The sequence below is a fragment of the Xiphias gladius genome, chromosome 12 (assembly GCF_016859285.1).
Source record: "Xiphias gladius isolate SHS-SW01 ecotype Sanya breed wild chromosome 12, ASM1685928v1, whole genome shotgun sequence".
Classification (NCBI taxonomy): Eukaryota; Metazoa; Chordata; class Actinopteri; order Istiophoriformes; family Xiphiidae; genus Xiphias; species Xiphias gladius.
The window spans coordinates 13204209-13221424 of NC_053411.1; the positions used below are offsets into that span (position 1 = coordinate 13204209).

The following is a 17216-nucleotide window of genomic DNA, read 5'->3' on the forward strand; positions in this document are numbered from 1 at the left end:
CTTCAGCCTCTTGCTTGTGATCTAATCCCATCTTAACTTTATTTTATATGTGCTGTATTGACTTTGCCCCTCGCTAATAAATCACTGATGGGCCACAGTGTAAACCAATTACAACCTAATTAGGAGAAATCAGTCCAAAAGAGCCAATTGTGTTACAGAGTCAATTTCGGCTACTCTCTCAGGCAGTTGCTGCATGGAAAACTAGATCCTTAGTCATTTTATCTTGTATAACAAGGGTTGAAAATTAAACTTATGTTGTAAAAATCAAGAATTAGGTCAGGGCAGTAGATGTTTTTTTATGTCAAAGGAGATGGCGGACACCTTTGTCACAAACACTGACGCACCACCGCACACAGACAGGTGCTCCATCACCCACAGCAACCCATCACCAGTGTCACACCCTGCTCCCAATCATTGCTTCCTTTTTTCCGGTGTCAGCTTCCTAATCGAAGCAGCGCAATGGACTCATTCTTCCAAAATGCTGCGCACAATCAAAGTGGAAGCCTCCTCATTCTCAGGGGCAGAGTGATGATGCGCCAAACAGTCGGCTTTAATTCAGCTCATCACCATGGTGATGCTCCCATCGGAGATGGTGCTGGGATTTATCTGCCCAACTCGTCCCACACTCTCTCTGTCTTGCTGTCCCTCAGTCTGTCTGTCTCACTCTTTCTCTTTGTTTGTTTTCTCTCTTCTTCTTTGCATTTTCCTGTCCATCCGTGTCTCTTCCTTTCACTCTCCCTACGTCACTGTTTTCATTTCTCTATTCCTTTTGTCGCTCCCTCTCTCATTCCACAGCAGAAGACTAGCTGATCGATAAAATAGTCTTATGTAGTCTATGCTGGCTGGGAGGAGATGTACAGTATCACACTAGATTCACCGGCTGTTTTAGCATCTGTGCTGTGACTCAGGGAGCAGAGCTTAATTTGTGCTGTGGCTCCTTGTCCGCTCTGCACTGAGTTTATAGTTGATAGGTATCTGACACAGCGATATTTTGTTCAGATCTGGTGGATGCTGGCAGGCTGAGCAGAGATGAGGTGAGCAGTGCAGGCTCAGCTACTGTCATGTTTGCTGGAAATGTGTTGGAAAGGGCAATGTGAAGGTGTGGTCAGTATCACAGTGTGGGTGTAATGGCAGAGAGAGAAGAAAAAGAAGAAAAAGGCATAGGATGTAATAGAGAAAGAAGTACAAAAATGTAACAACCCAGAAGAAAGGGTAAAAAGATGAGAACAAAAACAGGAATATTTTTGATAGTTTTTATTATACAGACTACGATACTTCTTAGCCATAACTGCCATAGTTGTGCATCTCTTGTTGGTCAACACACTGTTTGACACTCACTGTCTTTGATATTAAAATGAGATAAGGCCACCACTCTGTGTAAGCCTGTCCCATTGTTCTTCATGCCATGCACATTTCATCAATGCTCTCGGGATGAATGCCATATCTTAACTTGTAAAGACTGCCTGGGATAAAAAAGATGAAGAAAGAAGGATGATATAAAAAAAAACACAAACACACAACATTGGGGAATCACAGAGATGAAAAACTGGCCAAGTCTTCTGAAGGCCACCACAGACACAGGGTAGCCTTGATCTGCACAGATATGTAAACACCCTGCTGTCCTAACTTTCAAACATAACAACGTCCTGGCTATGGTGCACTGTCAAATTGTTCTTGCACATACGCATTTAGATATTTCAACTGCAAACTGCAGATAATAGAGCTGGCAAAGACTTGTCATTAATTTAAAAAAGGGTTTGAAATTGAGCTGTTGCTTGAGCCCCTTATGCTCTGTCATAGATTTTTGGCAGGTCAGCACAAATGGCAGCAATACTTGTCTATGTGGACAGCTTCAGTTCAAACACTACAATGATGAGAAAAGTAAACTTTTATCCTCTTAAAGGTTTCGTTAGTAATGTTTTTGAAATATTAAATTTAGGGCAGATGTGTTTGATTGCAATTGCAATTGTTTTAAAAAAAAATTAATAATCTGCTTAAATTAAAAAAAAAAAAAAACTTAAAAACTAATCTGCTTCATCAAGACTGTGTGGGTGTGGTCAGACAACACATCAACTGATCATACCAACATTTTGATTTAACTATTACCAAATCCTGATTGGTGCATGGACTTACGTGATTAACGTTGGCAGAAAATAGTATGATCACGTTAAGACCACGTACTAAGAAGCTGATTGACAGTATGGGTTTTCAGGAATTAAATTAACACACTTTTTCACAGTAAAATACCGCTGAAAGTTAATAGGTGATAATATTGAATTGTTACCCAGTTATTTTCTAGTGCTGCTGCCCATCAAATGTACTACCACTTTCTCCAAACCACTGACCATGAAAACTGCCCGAGCTTTAAAAGCGCTGTCCATCACAGTACTGTCACTGACTTGAAAAACCAGCCTAGTGAGTAAACACACACATTCCAGTATGATTCACAGCCATACCTGTCCATAAATGGAAACATTTGTTTGATGTGTTTTCACTGGCCCAAAGTACACTGCACATCCCTGCCACTGGGCCCCAGAACAAAGGTCAAATTCCTAGTGAAAAGGTCACATTCATGTGTCATGGGTCAATTCACAGTGAGTAGAAGGTTTTTGTGTTTGTTACTATTGTTGTGTGCTCATTTCCTATGCATTTATGCTTGTGTACGTGATTGTGTGTGTGTGTGTGTGTGTGTGTGTGTGTGTGTGTGTGTGTGTGTGTGTGTGTGTGTGTGTGTGTGTGTGTGTGTGTGTGTGTGTGTGTATATGTTTGTGTGTGTGTGTGTGTGTGTGTGTGTGTGTGTTCTGTTCTGGGAAGAGGGTCATTCAGGTTTCATGCCCTGGTTGGCTTTCCTCATACTAAGGGACACTAGAGGGATTTAGCTGTAAAGCCTGCTCCATTGTTGTCCAGCTGGTGGAATGTACTGGTCCCACTGAGTGTGAGTGTGAGCACGTTTGTGTGTGTGTGTGCGTGTGTGCCTGTGTGCGTGTGTGCGTGTGTGCGTGTGTGTGTGTGTGTGTTGCATACCTGCATATGATAATGTGTGTGTTTGTGTATTATGTGTACATCACGTCACTGCACATTCTTGTGTTGCCTTCCAGTGTGTTTGCGTGACAGTACCGGGAATGTGAGTGTGTTTCTTTGCTTTTGTATGTGTATCCTGGATGCCATGGCTTGTGTGTGGGTGGGTGTATGCTTGTGTTATTGTAAGCCTGCTGTTACCATAATCACCTATAATGCTGTATCAACAAATGACCTTTCATGAAACTGTTCTCTTCAAATCACACTCAGTAGCTTTAGTTCTGCTCAACATGTAGTTATGGATGACTCACCTGATTGAAAGGAGTGAGCCGGTTCAGAAAACGTAGAGTGTTTCCATCAAGTGTTATGGGTCATAATGGGATTTTGTCCCCAAACAGTTTTTCTACTGATTTTAAAGTTGTTTCAGTCTTGACAGTGTTTTGACTTGGATTACTCTTGACTTTGAGCTTCGTCCTTGTGGACGTGCCATTCTACATCTTCCGTATGAAGAACTGTATGAGAACCTCCACTGATTTTAGGTCTATTTACAGGTCTTATGGAGGTTGTATAAAACCTTTTGTGTTCCCAGAGGGAGCTGTGTGAAGCTGTGATAAATTGTCTCAAGTTATGTCACTTGAGTGATGTCAGCGTCAGTTGACTACAAGTTTAAAAATGGAAATAAAAACAAATTGAGTTGGTTAGGAAATTAGAAAGAAGTGAGTTTACCAGACCTCTGTAGCTGCTCCTCATCTCTGCACAAGGCTACATTAGCCGCTACTAGCATAACACACCCAAATCTCTGACTGAACTGTCAGCAGATGCATGGTGGGTAATGTAGGCGCCAGGTTTTTCACAAGAAAGAAGAATGCATGGAATTTTAAAAAAAAGAGAATATCTCTGGTTCTGCTGAACTGATTTTGAAAATTTTTCTTTTAAACTTTCCTTCCAGACTCCGACGGTACTATAGCAGTGAAATGCTAAATTGGTGGAGTACTCTTTTAATACTGTGTTAACGACCTTATTTCCTTGTAACCCCTTAAAGTGAAGCAATGCTTATTCGTGACCAATTTTTGGTGTGGTTAAAAAAAAAAAAAAAATTAAAAATTAAAAAAAAAAAAAAACAAAGATCAGAAAAATGAACATACCTTTTAATTGTTTGGTGACAATGTTACTGTGTTATTTAATGTTGTATTTGGCCTCTTTATGATTATAAAGAAATTCTTCAAATAACATTAATTATGAATTCAGCAAAATCCAGCATGTGTATAATTTGATATCCACCACCACCATCCAACATTGGACAGGGGGTTGATAGGTAACTGAAGTTTATGTTTATTTCTATGTTTTGGGTTTTTTTTTGTTTTTTTGCTTGCAAAAATATTGTTTGTGGACGGTGTTGAGTCTTCTAAGACTGTGGAAGTGGAATACCAAGCGTTCAATCATGGACTCTATAAAATGTGACAATTAAATAGTTCATATGCGTTGATGACTTTCTGTAGTCCATCTGGTAGCAGACGTGTGTATTGTGCTTACCTGGATTTGGAGAATTTGTTGGTAAGCAAAGCTATGTTATTTTTGTCGCATCTCAATTAACAATATGCCCACTACTTAAGAGTAAATAACAGACCTGGTGATTTCTGATTTTAGTGAATCTTGAAGGAGTAGTAGGGAATAGTTCCTATTGAATGGGTCCTGTTAAAATACCATTTCAAGCTTGGCCAAGAGAGAGGACCAGGCCTCAGGACAAATGCCCATTCAGACTCAGGTTTAATTTGCTCAAACTCAAATGAAGGCAAGAATGCACCATGCAAGACTATTAATAATTACATTTTAAATATCTTATACTTTTGCTTTTGTCTAGGTTATGTACTATCCATTATGGGTCGTCGGCGGACCCTCCCTAACATCAACTCTCCAGACTGGGGCATCCGGATGCAGGCCGAGAGGCAGGCTGTCAACTTTATGGTCCAAGGTGGGATGACTGACAGCTGTTTGTGGATAAAGTCAGTCACTGTAACGTAAATTGATATCTTCACAGTTAAAACATACTTGTGTGTGTGTGTGCGTGCGTGCGTGCGTGCGTGCCTGTTTACCTGCACATTACAACTCACTTGCAGGGTACTACCCCTTCGCAACACATCTGTGGTCAAGCAGATGTGTGTGTGATTTTGTTTATGTGTATGTTTGCACAGGTTCTGCTGCTGATCTCTGTAAGATGGCCATGATCAGAATTTTCCACCTGGTCTCCTCCACCACCTCGATCTCTGCCAGGTAAAACCACTAAACATGGCGCTACTGATGGAGAATGCTCTTAATACAAGCCATTGCTCCCATATTACACCTAACACTGTATCCTTCATTCTCTGTGAAGGAAAAACATGGCAATGCGCTATAGTAATAGACAGGAACTGGCTGAGTCTGTCACGCCAAAACGCATAAGAGGCATTCACTGGTTTACCAGCCAAATAAATTTGAATAATTAAATAGTTTGTTCCAAAATTATTGCTGCTGTTGTACGCCAAACATTCAACTAAAGTAAACACACTTGAAGCAAGGGCCAAACAAGAATTAGATGGATATGTTGGGAGAGTAGGGTGCAAAGTAGAGGGAGGACTCGAGTTCCCTTGTGGTGGTTTGCTGATGAAGACACTTGGGATCAGCTGTGTGTCATATGAGTATTAGTAGCTGTAGCTGTGGCTGTGGCGTGGTCGTAGCTGGTGTTTAGTGTATTTTTGAATGTGTTTGTAACTGCAGGCTGATAGCACATCTCCACGATGAGCTTCTCTACGAAGTGGAGGACTCCCAGGTGGAACACTTTGCAGGTAAATGTACTGCATTCAGTATCAGTGTTGGAGATTAGTTACCAAATATGCTTGAAATTTGTTTTACACATTAAAGCCTGTTTTGGTTTATTTATGTAACAATTTTAAAATGCATATACAGTATGGTTGACCACTGCTGTGCACTGCATAAAAGTGCTTTATATTATTATGGCTATGGTCACTGATATGATTGTTAATATTTGTGTGGCTACATGTGTGCATATACTGTACTTTTGTGTGCAGCTTTGGTGAAGAGCACAATGGAGTCCCTGCAGCACATAGACCATCTGGGCGTCCATCTCAAGGTGATTGACTGGAACCTGAAAGTAAAATCTTTCAGTTACCTAACACTGTCGATTCAACACTGTGTGAATTGTGCAGAGATCGTACACTGCACACTCTATCTTTAATTGATCATCAACACAAAGTTGAAGGTTTGTTTTTGTTGCCATGGCACCCAGGCTAGTGGAGATGTACACATTAATAACCATACAGTATTAGCAGAGGGGAAAGAGCAGGACCATGGCCCAAGAAATAGGCACATGGCCTAGCTGCACTCTTTGCCTTTACTGTTAAATGCTACTTACTAGTTTTATTTTTCTATTTTTTTTAAATCAGAAATCATCCTTACTGCTTTTTCAGTAAAACCAATAATTGCTCATTGAACTACTGACTACAGACAACAAATAACAAGACCCCCATTTTGTAAAAGTGTTTTGAAGATTTTCAAATTCATTTATTTGCTTCAGAAATACCTACTACTTGCGAATATTTTGCCTCCAAAAATAAGAGCATTTGTAGTCAAATTACCATCAATTTTGAGGCTGCTCTTGTGTTATGCAACAGTTAGGTGAGTGATGAAAATCAATTGTAGGTCACTGTGAACGACATCTACACATGTATACCAACACCCTGACATCTTTCCCCTTTTTTCTGTATGTATGTGTGCATGTGTGTGTTTCCTAGGTCCCCCTGAAGGTGGCAGTCTCCAGTGGCAAGTCCTGGGGGTCCATGTCTGAGCTTAACATCCCTCAGCCGTCTCCCTCTCCTTCTGTTTGAGTCCTTCCTCCTCCCTCCCCTCACTGCCTGCCTTTCCACCTTTTCCACTCCTCTGTATTCAATAATAAACTTTTCTCTTACCGACATTTTCTCCCTTCTCTCCCTCTCCGTGTGTTCTCATCTTTCTCTGAGTTTCTTGTTCCACTTCTCCCTTCCATAGTCTATCTCTCCGCCTCTGACTTCACTTGTCCTGCATCCACATCGCTATGGAAACCAGGCAGCTGCAGCTCCTTCCAGCTCCCAGTTCGCGCTTTCACTCCATCCGTATCCGGGGGCAACGGCAGGAGCCGCAGACTGGATTGCACCAGTTCTCTTTTTTCTCTCTTTCTCCATCCTGAAAAAAAAAGATTCCTTGTCCTCTTCTCCTCCGTTTTCACACTATCTTGTTAAGACTAATCCTGTTTTCTCTGCTTCATAGCCAAGGTGAAACTACACATTTGAGGGAGTGCTTGATATTTATCGGTTCATAAAATTGGTTGTCGGTATGCTTTGTAAAAAAGGACATAGCGGTTGAGCTACTGTGTACCTGAAATATGGTGTACTGTGTTTAAGGGAAGACTTTCTTGTTTTTATGCTTTGTTCGTGCTGAATAAAACTTGCATTTATTCTGTGTTCTTACAAATGTGTGTGACAGGATGTTCCCACTTAATGAACCTAATGACATAGCTCATACATTTTCATTTTTTCATGCACGTTTTTCTATGTACGCTAGGCAGTAATCCTTAATGAATTTAAGCTAATATGCATATTACATTTAAGTGAATTGTTAGAGTTGATACTCTACCCTTAACAGAGGTGTAGAACAATTGAAGCAACATAATAACCTTGTATTTCAATGAGTGAGTTTAAGTAATAGTTCCAGACAATATTCATGTCAACCTCAATTGTCGTTGGATGATTTAAGAGAGAAATTATAGGGTAAAAAAGAGCAATGGAGTGTTTAGAAAAAGTCACTTATATTTAGCAGATATTCAATTACTTTAATACCATAAAACCTTTGTGTTGGTTGCATTTAGCTGATTCAAAGCAGATGATCTAATTTTGCTCATCATCCAGTGAGCCTCCAGCGCCTCGCTCTCTCCAGCTCATCTTTTATCTGCTCACTTGGCTCTAGCCCACTCACCCCTTTGTCTTGTTCATGCCTCAGTCACACACACACACACACATTCCACGAATGTTCGTACACAAGCATAAACACAGAGTTCAGAAAAACACACGCCCACTTTTTTTTTATCCACACAGCCACCATTAATGCACTCACACACAGTCACCAGCTTCCAGGCACACTGACCGAGTTTCCTTGTCTCTGTCAGCCATAACAAGACTCTTTTGGCCCCTTTTACACTATCCTCCAATTAGGACCCTTTAAGCCTAAAGAAAAATGGGCCTAGGCAGAACCATACCCTGTCTGCCATTTTAAACAAAGCCTAACCCCCATTACCTATTTGAAAGGTCACTTCATGTTGGCTACTAATTATAGGAGTTGTCACTTTTTAGGTCGGTACAGAGGTGGCATGTAGCGTATCCAGCAGATCCTCCAACAGTTCTGTATTGTCATGTATTTACAATCCTCTAGTTTTACTCTTTTTCAGTGGAGCGGACCTTCACTTTGCCTGTTTAACCCACTAACAGGAATGTGCTCTCCATGTGCTGATGTGAGAGAAGCTTTTCTCACCAGGTCAGTATGAGCAGTTCAGAGCCTAAGCAATGGACAGTGTTATGGAAATCTACCCCTCTATTCTTTCATTGTTCTGTGGTTTTAAGGGTGCAAGGCCTTCCCCCCCTTTGAGAGGGGAGTGTGAGACTGGTATGTGCAAATTCTAGAGAGCACTCTGCACTTTTGGAGCAGGGATGTTCAAAGTAGGTATGAAGGTAAAACAAACACTAATAAAGCTGTTTTCCAGCGTTTCAAACTCCTTTGTTTGTGTTTAGCCAATGTAGAGGATGCGTCATCGTACTGAACTGGCACTAGACTTTTGCTCTACCATCAGTTGGAACAATTTTTATTTTTGTTTATTTCAGCAGTGAAAATGGGCTGGCAGCAGGTCATTTGACAGAGAGAATAATTATTATTCCATGCCTGTTATCTTCTCTTTTACCAAATTAATATACAGTTACAAATGCTGGGGGAAATAGTATGTAAAACTCTGTTAACCTCCACTGTATTTCTTGGACTTTAATTTTAAACATAACGAATGAGGTTATGATTATGTTCATTTCGGTGACTAATACCATCACTTTAATGACCTGTGCCATTAACAGGAGCCAAGGCCTGAGGGTCCCTCTGAAGACTCCAGTTGTCAAGGGCAACACATGAGCTTCCCCTTGCTGCCATGGTGACGATGAGATGTGTAAGTAGACCCTGCGGCATGTATTCTCACAGCTGTGACACTTATGTCACTTCAAATATAATATTTACCTCAAATTATTCTCAGTGTATGTAATTTCCCTTCTCTACTCTGCCTCAGTAAAATAAAAATAAAAAAAATCAGTTTACAGTTGCAACATATAAAAGCTTAATGCATCGTCATGTTTAATTGATACAATATATGTACATCCATGTTTCAATCATCGTCATAATGCAAGAAATCCCATCTTTACATCTATACAGTGTTCCAGTTGTTGTCAGTATAAAAGAAAGCGTTAATAGTCACAATAATAATAGTAATCCCAGTGTGGTAATACAGCAGTCTTCCAAAGGAATGGCAGAAAGGGAAATGAAAGCTAATAGACCCCAATAAAAACCAGGTTGTCACTGCAGTCTCACTGAGGTCGGGGCAGACCGGTTGAACCAGCACCTACACTGTTGGAGTCTCTCTCTCTCTGACCTGCTTCTTCGTCTCAACAACTCTCCCCCTGGGAAACACTAGATCTGCTAAATCATCACCATGCTTCTCCTCATTACTATGCATGAGAATCTCAGACCACATCTTCCCTCTGTATAATTTTGACTCTGCTTTTCTCCTTTTTTCATTCTCATCTCTTCCCGTAACCTCGCAAACCCAGTGGGCCTCAGGCGCTATGTAATCGTCGCTTCACTTTGCATGCCTAAGGGCCTCTTTTCTCAAATTCCTCACACTAGCCAAAGCACCCATCTTCCCCTACAGGTCCCCTACCCCTCAGTTACAAAGTTCCCCTCAGTTGCAATTTAACCCCCTTCCCCCCTAAGTCCATCCATCTCATCTATCTATCCATCAGTCCCTCCTTCCATTCCTTGATCATGGCCGGCTGGTTGACCTGCCTGCCTCCCCACAGTGTGGCTGCATATCAATCCCCTGCTGTGCTTTGTACGGGTTGGTTTCCTGGCAACAGACAACAGCCATGACAGGGCTCCAGGGCAGAGAGAGCCCCTTGCACTGCAGCAGCTTGCTATAGCTAGATAGCTCAGTCCTGAGCTATCTAGCTATAGCTGATATTCATTGCCATGGCTGGTACGCATGTGCTACAAGCTAACAGAGCTGCTGCAGTTGCAGTGTTTTAGGCTCTCTCTGACGACTTGAGAGTTCAAGCAGACAGGCAGGACAGGGAAGGCTGTGTCTGAACCCATCAGTGTGGGACAGAGACACCAGGGCTAAGATGGTGCACTTTAGCCCCTGAAAGTGGCTGCCATTAGTCAGTATGGGACTGTTGTGAGGTAGTACAGATTAAGACACCTGCACTACTGTAGAAACTGTTTATTAGTGCTGTAAATATCATTAAAATATATTTTATATATTTTAAATCCACAGTTTCTGTTACAAAAGGAGTAAAAATGACCCCCACATGCTATTTACAGTAAAATATACTTTACAACTTTACAGTTACTAACTTGCAGATTCAAAAAAAGACTTTGAATCTCACTTGTAAGAAAAGCCAACATGGTTGGGTGTTGTAATTCTGGCAGCTGCAGCATGTTTTTTTAATTGATTATTTTCAATTGTACTGACAGAGTGGTTTTATTGAAGTTGCAGTGCATGTCTCAGTGGTTCAAGTTAATCAGAAGTCTTTGTGGTTAAATAAAAGCTCAGTTAAGAGACTTACAGCAGATAGCACTTTCAGAGCGTGGCTATGCCATCTTTTTTCCTGTCTGCTTGAGCTGCTCTTTCTTTAGCATCCATTATCCCCCCTCTTGTCATTTCCCCCATTTACTATTGACATCTGTACAAATATGCAGAGGTACACCTGTGTACTTCAACTTTGAGTTTTAAAAAACACATCTTTGACACTTCTTTGTAAAGAAAAATACAAAAAACAGAAACATTTTACAATCAAACACCCCTTCAGGCTTCGATATAATGAGTGGTAATGTCGCAGTGCCAATACTGCAATGGCATCACTGCCATTGGTAATTGGTACAGTATAAGGGATATAACATCATTGCAGCATTTCATGTTTATAATAAAATCCTTGCACAGAGTATGTCATTATTTTGTGGATTAGTCTGTTTGTCTGTATTTATTGCTTGATTAGATGGCACGTGGGCAGGATTTTTCCAAATAATACCAAATAAGTATAGGGTTTTGTTGAACAAAATATAGCCACATAAGGAATAAAAATGCAGCAATTACTGTCACCTTTGGCAAATGTCCACCTCCAAAAATAGCCATGGGTCATAGTATGAATTATATATTATGTTATCATGTCTTGTATATATGTTTAAGATATATACAGTCAGTATTACAGGAGAAAGAGAAACTTTATCCATATTCTTTATAGGAAATATAGAAAAATCAAAACTACTTGTACTGTAATAGCAAAACAAGACACAGTTGTGCTACAAGTGCTTATGTGTTCTTGGCACCTGTGGCCTCAGTCCAGAGTGAGTCCTTACGTATTTTCCACAATGGTGCAAAATCCTCACCAGAGGTAGAGAGAGAGAGGGAGTCCATGCTCTGGAGCTCTGATGCTGCACATCTGCTCCCGCCGCCCCACCATACCCCCCTTTGTAACTGCCAATGTGGTACATTCCTCCCTCACCCCTCGCCCTCCTCGTTAGGTGGAACATTCCAGGCGACAGCCATCTTCTGAGACAAAAATGAACTCCATCGGGATTGGGTAAAACCAGCAAAGATGACAGGTTGCAGAAAATAATACATCAGCAATAGTAGAGATACGGCTATTTACAGTCACACAAAATTTCTAACATCTAATGTAGTGGTTTAATCACTTAATGAAAAGAACCAATAGCTGCTTTTCACCCCTTTCCACTGTTCTTCTCATTCATAAAAGTAAAAAAAAAAAAAAAAGCAACCAGAAAAGATTCAAAACATAAAAATCTTTCTAAGACCTTAAATGTCGGCAGTTTACATTCATGCCTGTGAGTGTTCGCCCCCAAGAATGTTGAGCATGGACACACACCATCAGAGTAACACAACACACCCACAGGATCTGTACAATTGTGCAGTTTCGAACTCTATGCTCCTTCACCAGTAGACGAACTGAATAAAATAATGATCAAGACAAATATAACTTATATTCATACCGTTTGGTTATTTTAACAGCCAGAACTGAATGTGGGCATGTTTTAGGATTTGAAAAACTGCTGAAGTTGAAGCTTTGGCTTCAGTAGCCTCAGCTTGTGCCTCTGCGTCTGGCATCAGAGAGAGAGTATCAGATAATCATTTTTGGGTTCTAAAGCACTCTAAACTAAAAGAGCCTTCTCCAGCTGGAGAGGCCTTTATGCAGCATACCTTCTCAAACCTCAACCAAGAGGAAAGCACACGCGCACTCAAACAAATCCCAGAAAACCAAATAGAAAAAGTGTGAGATTGTTTTTGGATTGTACATCAGCAGAACATTTCAGAGGAATGGTTTTGTAACTAAATTTACACTCTGGTAGAAGTTGCATACAGTTTAATTACTACATTCTAACATTATGTATGCAACACCAGTTTTAAATGAGAGGTGAGACTTCACAGGCTATAGCATAGCATTCACATGAAGTATAAAACAGACATAAATGCATTATAGTCAGTGCGCTTCATCTTTACAATTCAAAATCACCCTTTAACTACCATAACCCATGCAGGCCACAACATATTTTTGAACTTGTTAGATTCCAGTGCATAAGGCTTTGGCAAAGGCGTTTTGAATATGACCTTTGTTCAGAATATGTACCGATACGGATAATAATTTCTCCCAAAATACATGAAGGAGCATTTTAAATTTCATCAGGCAAAAACTGAGATTGGCAGCAGCAGAAATGGCTCAGAATTGACAGACTTCACATTCTTCCACAAGATCCAGACTACAGTTTATTTTACAATCCACCTCAGAAAAGCCCATCTCTCACTCTCAACCTTCAGATCCCACCCAAGTCTTATAAAGAATGAGTTATATAGTATGGATCTAAACCCACCGGCAGCGGTAACTGACATTAGTCATTTGACATTCCAAATTAGTCTCTGTTTTTCTGTGTCTGTGAGGAAATCTGAAGCTTCAGGACCTTCAACAATGATATCACATTTTGTTTTAGGTGAAATAGATGGTTTAAGGTCAGATTTGTTATATTTGGAGACAATCCAGAAAAAAAATGGTAGTGTTCATACAGTAGTTTGGCTGTTGTATCCTGTTACCTAATTTCCTGCTTAGTTTAGTGGGAGGTTTAGAAATACTGTATGAAGGTCTGTGGTAGCTGTTGCTCCAGACACATCACAAAATACAGTCTGGTCCTCTTCTCTCTCTCTCCCGCAACAACCAAGTTTAAAGCAGATGCATCAAGGTAGCGTCAGGCATCCTCAACGTGTTGGCCCCATGAAAACATCTAAATTAGTTTTTGAAAACAATACTGTCTGATGTTTTTAGTGCATTCATGCCTTGTGTTTACTTTGTGGAACTTCATAGGGAAATCTTAGTTTGACTAAAATTAAAAGACAAAGAACTTGTCAGTAGCTAAGCCTCTTCTAGACATGTCTTGTTTCACATGGCTTGAACAAAGTGAGGGATTGTGTACTATCATACATCCTTAACTTAAAAAATATATATATATTGTGGCAAGTATAATCCATTCTTAGATGCAAAAGAAAACAGTGGAGGGTCAGTGTGGGGTTGGAGGACACTTCTGACAGGGAACACAGCTATTGTCTGTGACAGCTGGAGCCAAGTCTAAACATTTGACCTTCACTGCCTGTTTCCTTTATTTGCATTTGATAAACTTGGCAAAGGGGTTGGCAGATGCAAGATATTTCACTTGGTGCTCATAATGAACCACAAGATTTTGCACTATATACTGCATGGGAACGTGTGTTTTCTTTTGCATTGTTCATCTAATGCCCATTGAAGATCTTATCTTAGTCCTGCAAAGTGTTTGGGAACCTTATTACAAGCTGGTTTAACAGAAGAAGAGCTATGATGCTTTCAGTCACATGCCCTCACTCCCACTGTGATCAAGGAATAAAACTAACTTTTGTCCTCCAGCCAGTGACGGATAAATCTGCGGATAAATCATGGCCATTTTAGAATGGGATACAATTTCTAAACGATGGTTGGCTACCGCCTAAAGATTTATGAGCACTGGCTAGTGGCTGGTATTCATTTCACAACCTGGTCTTGATTACAGAGAATTAAGATATTTAAAATAAAATAAATTATTATAAATAATTGCAAGTCTATGGTTCCACTGTATGCCATGTGCTAGGGGTTTTCTCCCCTAAAAGTTATATTTGCATTCCAAAACACAATTCATGCAAATGGTACAATTTTTCTTTTTTCCAAACAAAGAAACACACATTTCTTTTACATGTTCATCTAAAAAAGAAGCTTATTTTCTTTTTATATATATTCATATTTATTTATATTGTATATATATATATCAGTTAATTTTTTTTTTTCTACACTTTTCCAGGGCAGGCACCGTACACACACCAGGTACAGAGGCATGCCACACTTGCATTGCTTTTTGCATTCTACAGTTGGTTGGCTGACAGGCAAGATGTCATCCAGGCAGTGCTGCAATTGGTGAGTGTATCCTATGTCTGCACCAACTCTAAACACACACACACACACACACACACACATTCTCACTCACTTTCTGTGTCTTCTGCATCACATCCATACTCATATAACCACTGGCACTAATCTTTCCTGTAGTTGCAGAGGCAGCGTCACACTGCCTAGATGACATCGGAGTAGGGGCAGGGTTAAGGGTTGGTCCAACAAGCTTCAAATGGTTTAATAAAAGCAGTGCAGCAAGGCTCTGTGGCGCATGCAGAGATGGGCAGGGAATGGGTTGGGCCTGGGACGGGGAAGGTCAAAGGTCGGTGGAGGGTGTGCAGGGTTCAAATGGAAGGTGTGGGGTCTAGCCCAGGGTTGCAGACAGATTCGTGAGTGGGAGGTAGGGAGAGTTTGGAGGAAAAGGGTGGCAAGGTAAGGAGGGTCAGTGCTAACTTCATGATTATGTTTGTATTCAGTTTTTTTTTCCTTTTTTTTTTCTTCTTATGTGATTTTTTTTGTTGTATTTTGCTTCATATTTTGCTTCTACAAATGGTTTAACGACACAACTTAGGCTCAGAGTAGTGGATGGCTGAATCAACTGCTGGTTGTGTGTTGGGAGAATGGAGATGCAGAGAAGTGTTATGGGAGAAACTTTGACGTTTAGTTCACTACATGAGTTTTCAACTTTATACACAATATAAATACATGGGGGAGGGGGAATACCAATGCCAATATATTGGTTTAAATAATTATTTGCTTATTGTGCTCAGTTATGTAATGTAGGATTGCAAGTATTGCCAGTAGTCATGTCTTACCCAAATTGTTCCCCAATAACCTGGATTTTAAGTATGTGGAGTGTAGACTGCAGCTACTTTGTAATTGTCGTAGTTTTGAAAATTTGCATATTACAATGTGGCAATATGTGTTTAAAGTTACAAAATTACTAATTACTAATTATCAATCAAATAGTAAACATATTCAAAATGTTAGAATTTACCGTGATTCAATCAGTAAACAATTTATGAGTACACATAGAAAGTAGTAAGGTTAGGTAGATAATACTTGACTCGTAGCAAGAAAGGTGCGCATCTGTTCACGCAAAATAAAAATAGGTTAATTGTTAATCATACAGTGTTGAGGCCAGGTCTAATGTCTGAACATAGCCTCATCAAACACACACATACACACACATCTACAAATTCCCAACAATCACACACACATACACAAGCTCTGACATGCAGCTATATTGTATCTTGGGATCTGTCAGTGGGACACTGCAGTTAGAAAGCGCCACCCTCCTGTCACCTCAACCAATCAGAGACCCTCTCCACAGCTCCAGTGAGAAAAGGAGTGATTAACTGATGGTAGATCTAGAAAAAAAAATTGAGAGGAAGGAGAGATCCGATCAAATATTTAGTGAGGAGAATGAAGAGGAGCTTGTGTGAGGAAAATGCAACTGTGTTGATCATGTCTGTTTAGGATGCAGGATACACACTGCATATTCTGGTAACCATCCTGTCATCCTTCTCTCTCTCCATGGGGGTCAGTAACACACTCTTGCTGTGCTTCAATATGGTATCTTCAGAGACTGGCTAAAAGCCAAATGACCTTGTGTGTGTGTGTGTGTGTGTGTGTGTGTGTGTGTGTGTGTCTGTCTGTGTCTGTCTGTGTCTGTGGGTCTGTATGTGTGGGTGCGTGTGTGTGACCAAGCTCTGTCCACAATGCACACACAAAATGTAACATTGCAGAGCTTTTCCCCACTCATCCATTGCTCTGTCCACCCCCGATTAAACAAATGCAAACGTCTCATTGCACCCGCCTGCATCTACACCTGCCTACTGAGTTTTGCTGTGGGGAAATTAAGAGAATGTGAGAGGGAAGAGAAGGCTTGAGGTAACGAGGGAGGGGTAAAGAGGGGCCTTGTGGAATAGTAATGAAGGGAAGTATTGATCTGAGTCACATGAGCTTAAAACCAAAGGGGCAAGGGAGGGTGCCTAGTAGGCGCAGTCTTCATAGTCTTCTATGAAAGCCAATTTTTTTCTCCCACAATGAAAAGGGAGGGGTAAAGGTACAAAAAAATAGATTAATAAAATAGAAGAAAAGAAACAAACTCTTATTGAAAATGTAAAAGTATAATACAAAAACAACAGCAACAAAAGCATAATAGTAATAAAAACGTTAGTGACTTTAAAGATGAAATAGTAGAAGTGTTAAGTAGTACTTGAAGTTATCTCTAATGACACAAAATAAATAAGGGCTGTCAGAGGAGAGGATGCGGTCGGGGCTCTCAGGTGAAGGAGGGTCGTTGCTCTCTCTCTCTCTCGCTCTCTCTCTCTCTCTCTCTCTCTGTCCCTCTCTTTCTCCATCTCCCCCTCTCCATCTCTCTCTCCCTCTCCCTGTCACCTC

At 40.5% G+C, this 17216-nt stretch overlaps 1 protein-coding gene across 1 annotated transcript in view; it reads left to right on the plus strand.

The window, feature by feature from the left end:
- Positions 1-7440, plus strand: part of poln (polymerase (DNA directed) nu) — a 52183-nt gene extending 44743 nt beyond the window's left edge. The window contains exons 18-22 of the mRNA XM_040141563.1: positions 4880-4990; positions 5211-5289; positions 5773-5840; positions 6084-6145; positions 6807-7440. Coding sequence (XP_039997497.1) covers positions 4880-4990; positions 5211-5289; positions 5773-5840; positions 6084-6145; positions 6807-6899 — 413 coding nt within the window. The 3' untranslated portion in view covers positions 6900-7440. The remainder of the gene's footprint in view (positions 1-4879; positions 4991-5210; positions 5290-5772; positions 5841-6083; positions 6146-6806) is intronic.
- Positions 7441-17216: the final 9776 nt, after the last annotated feature.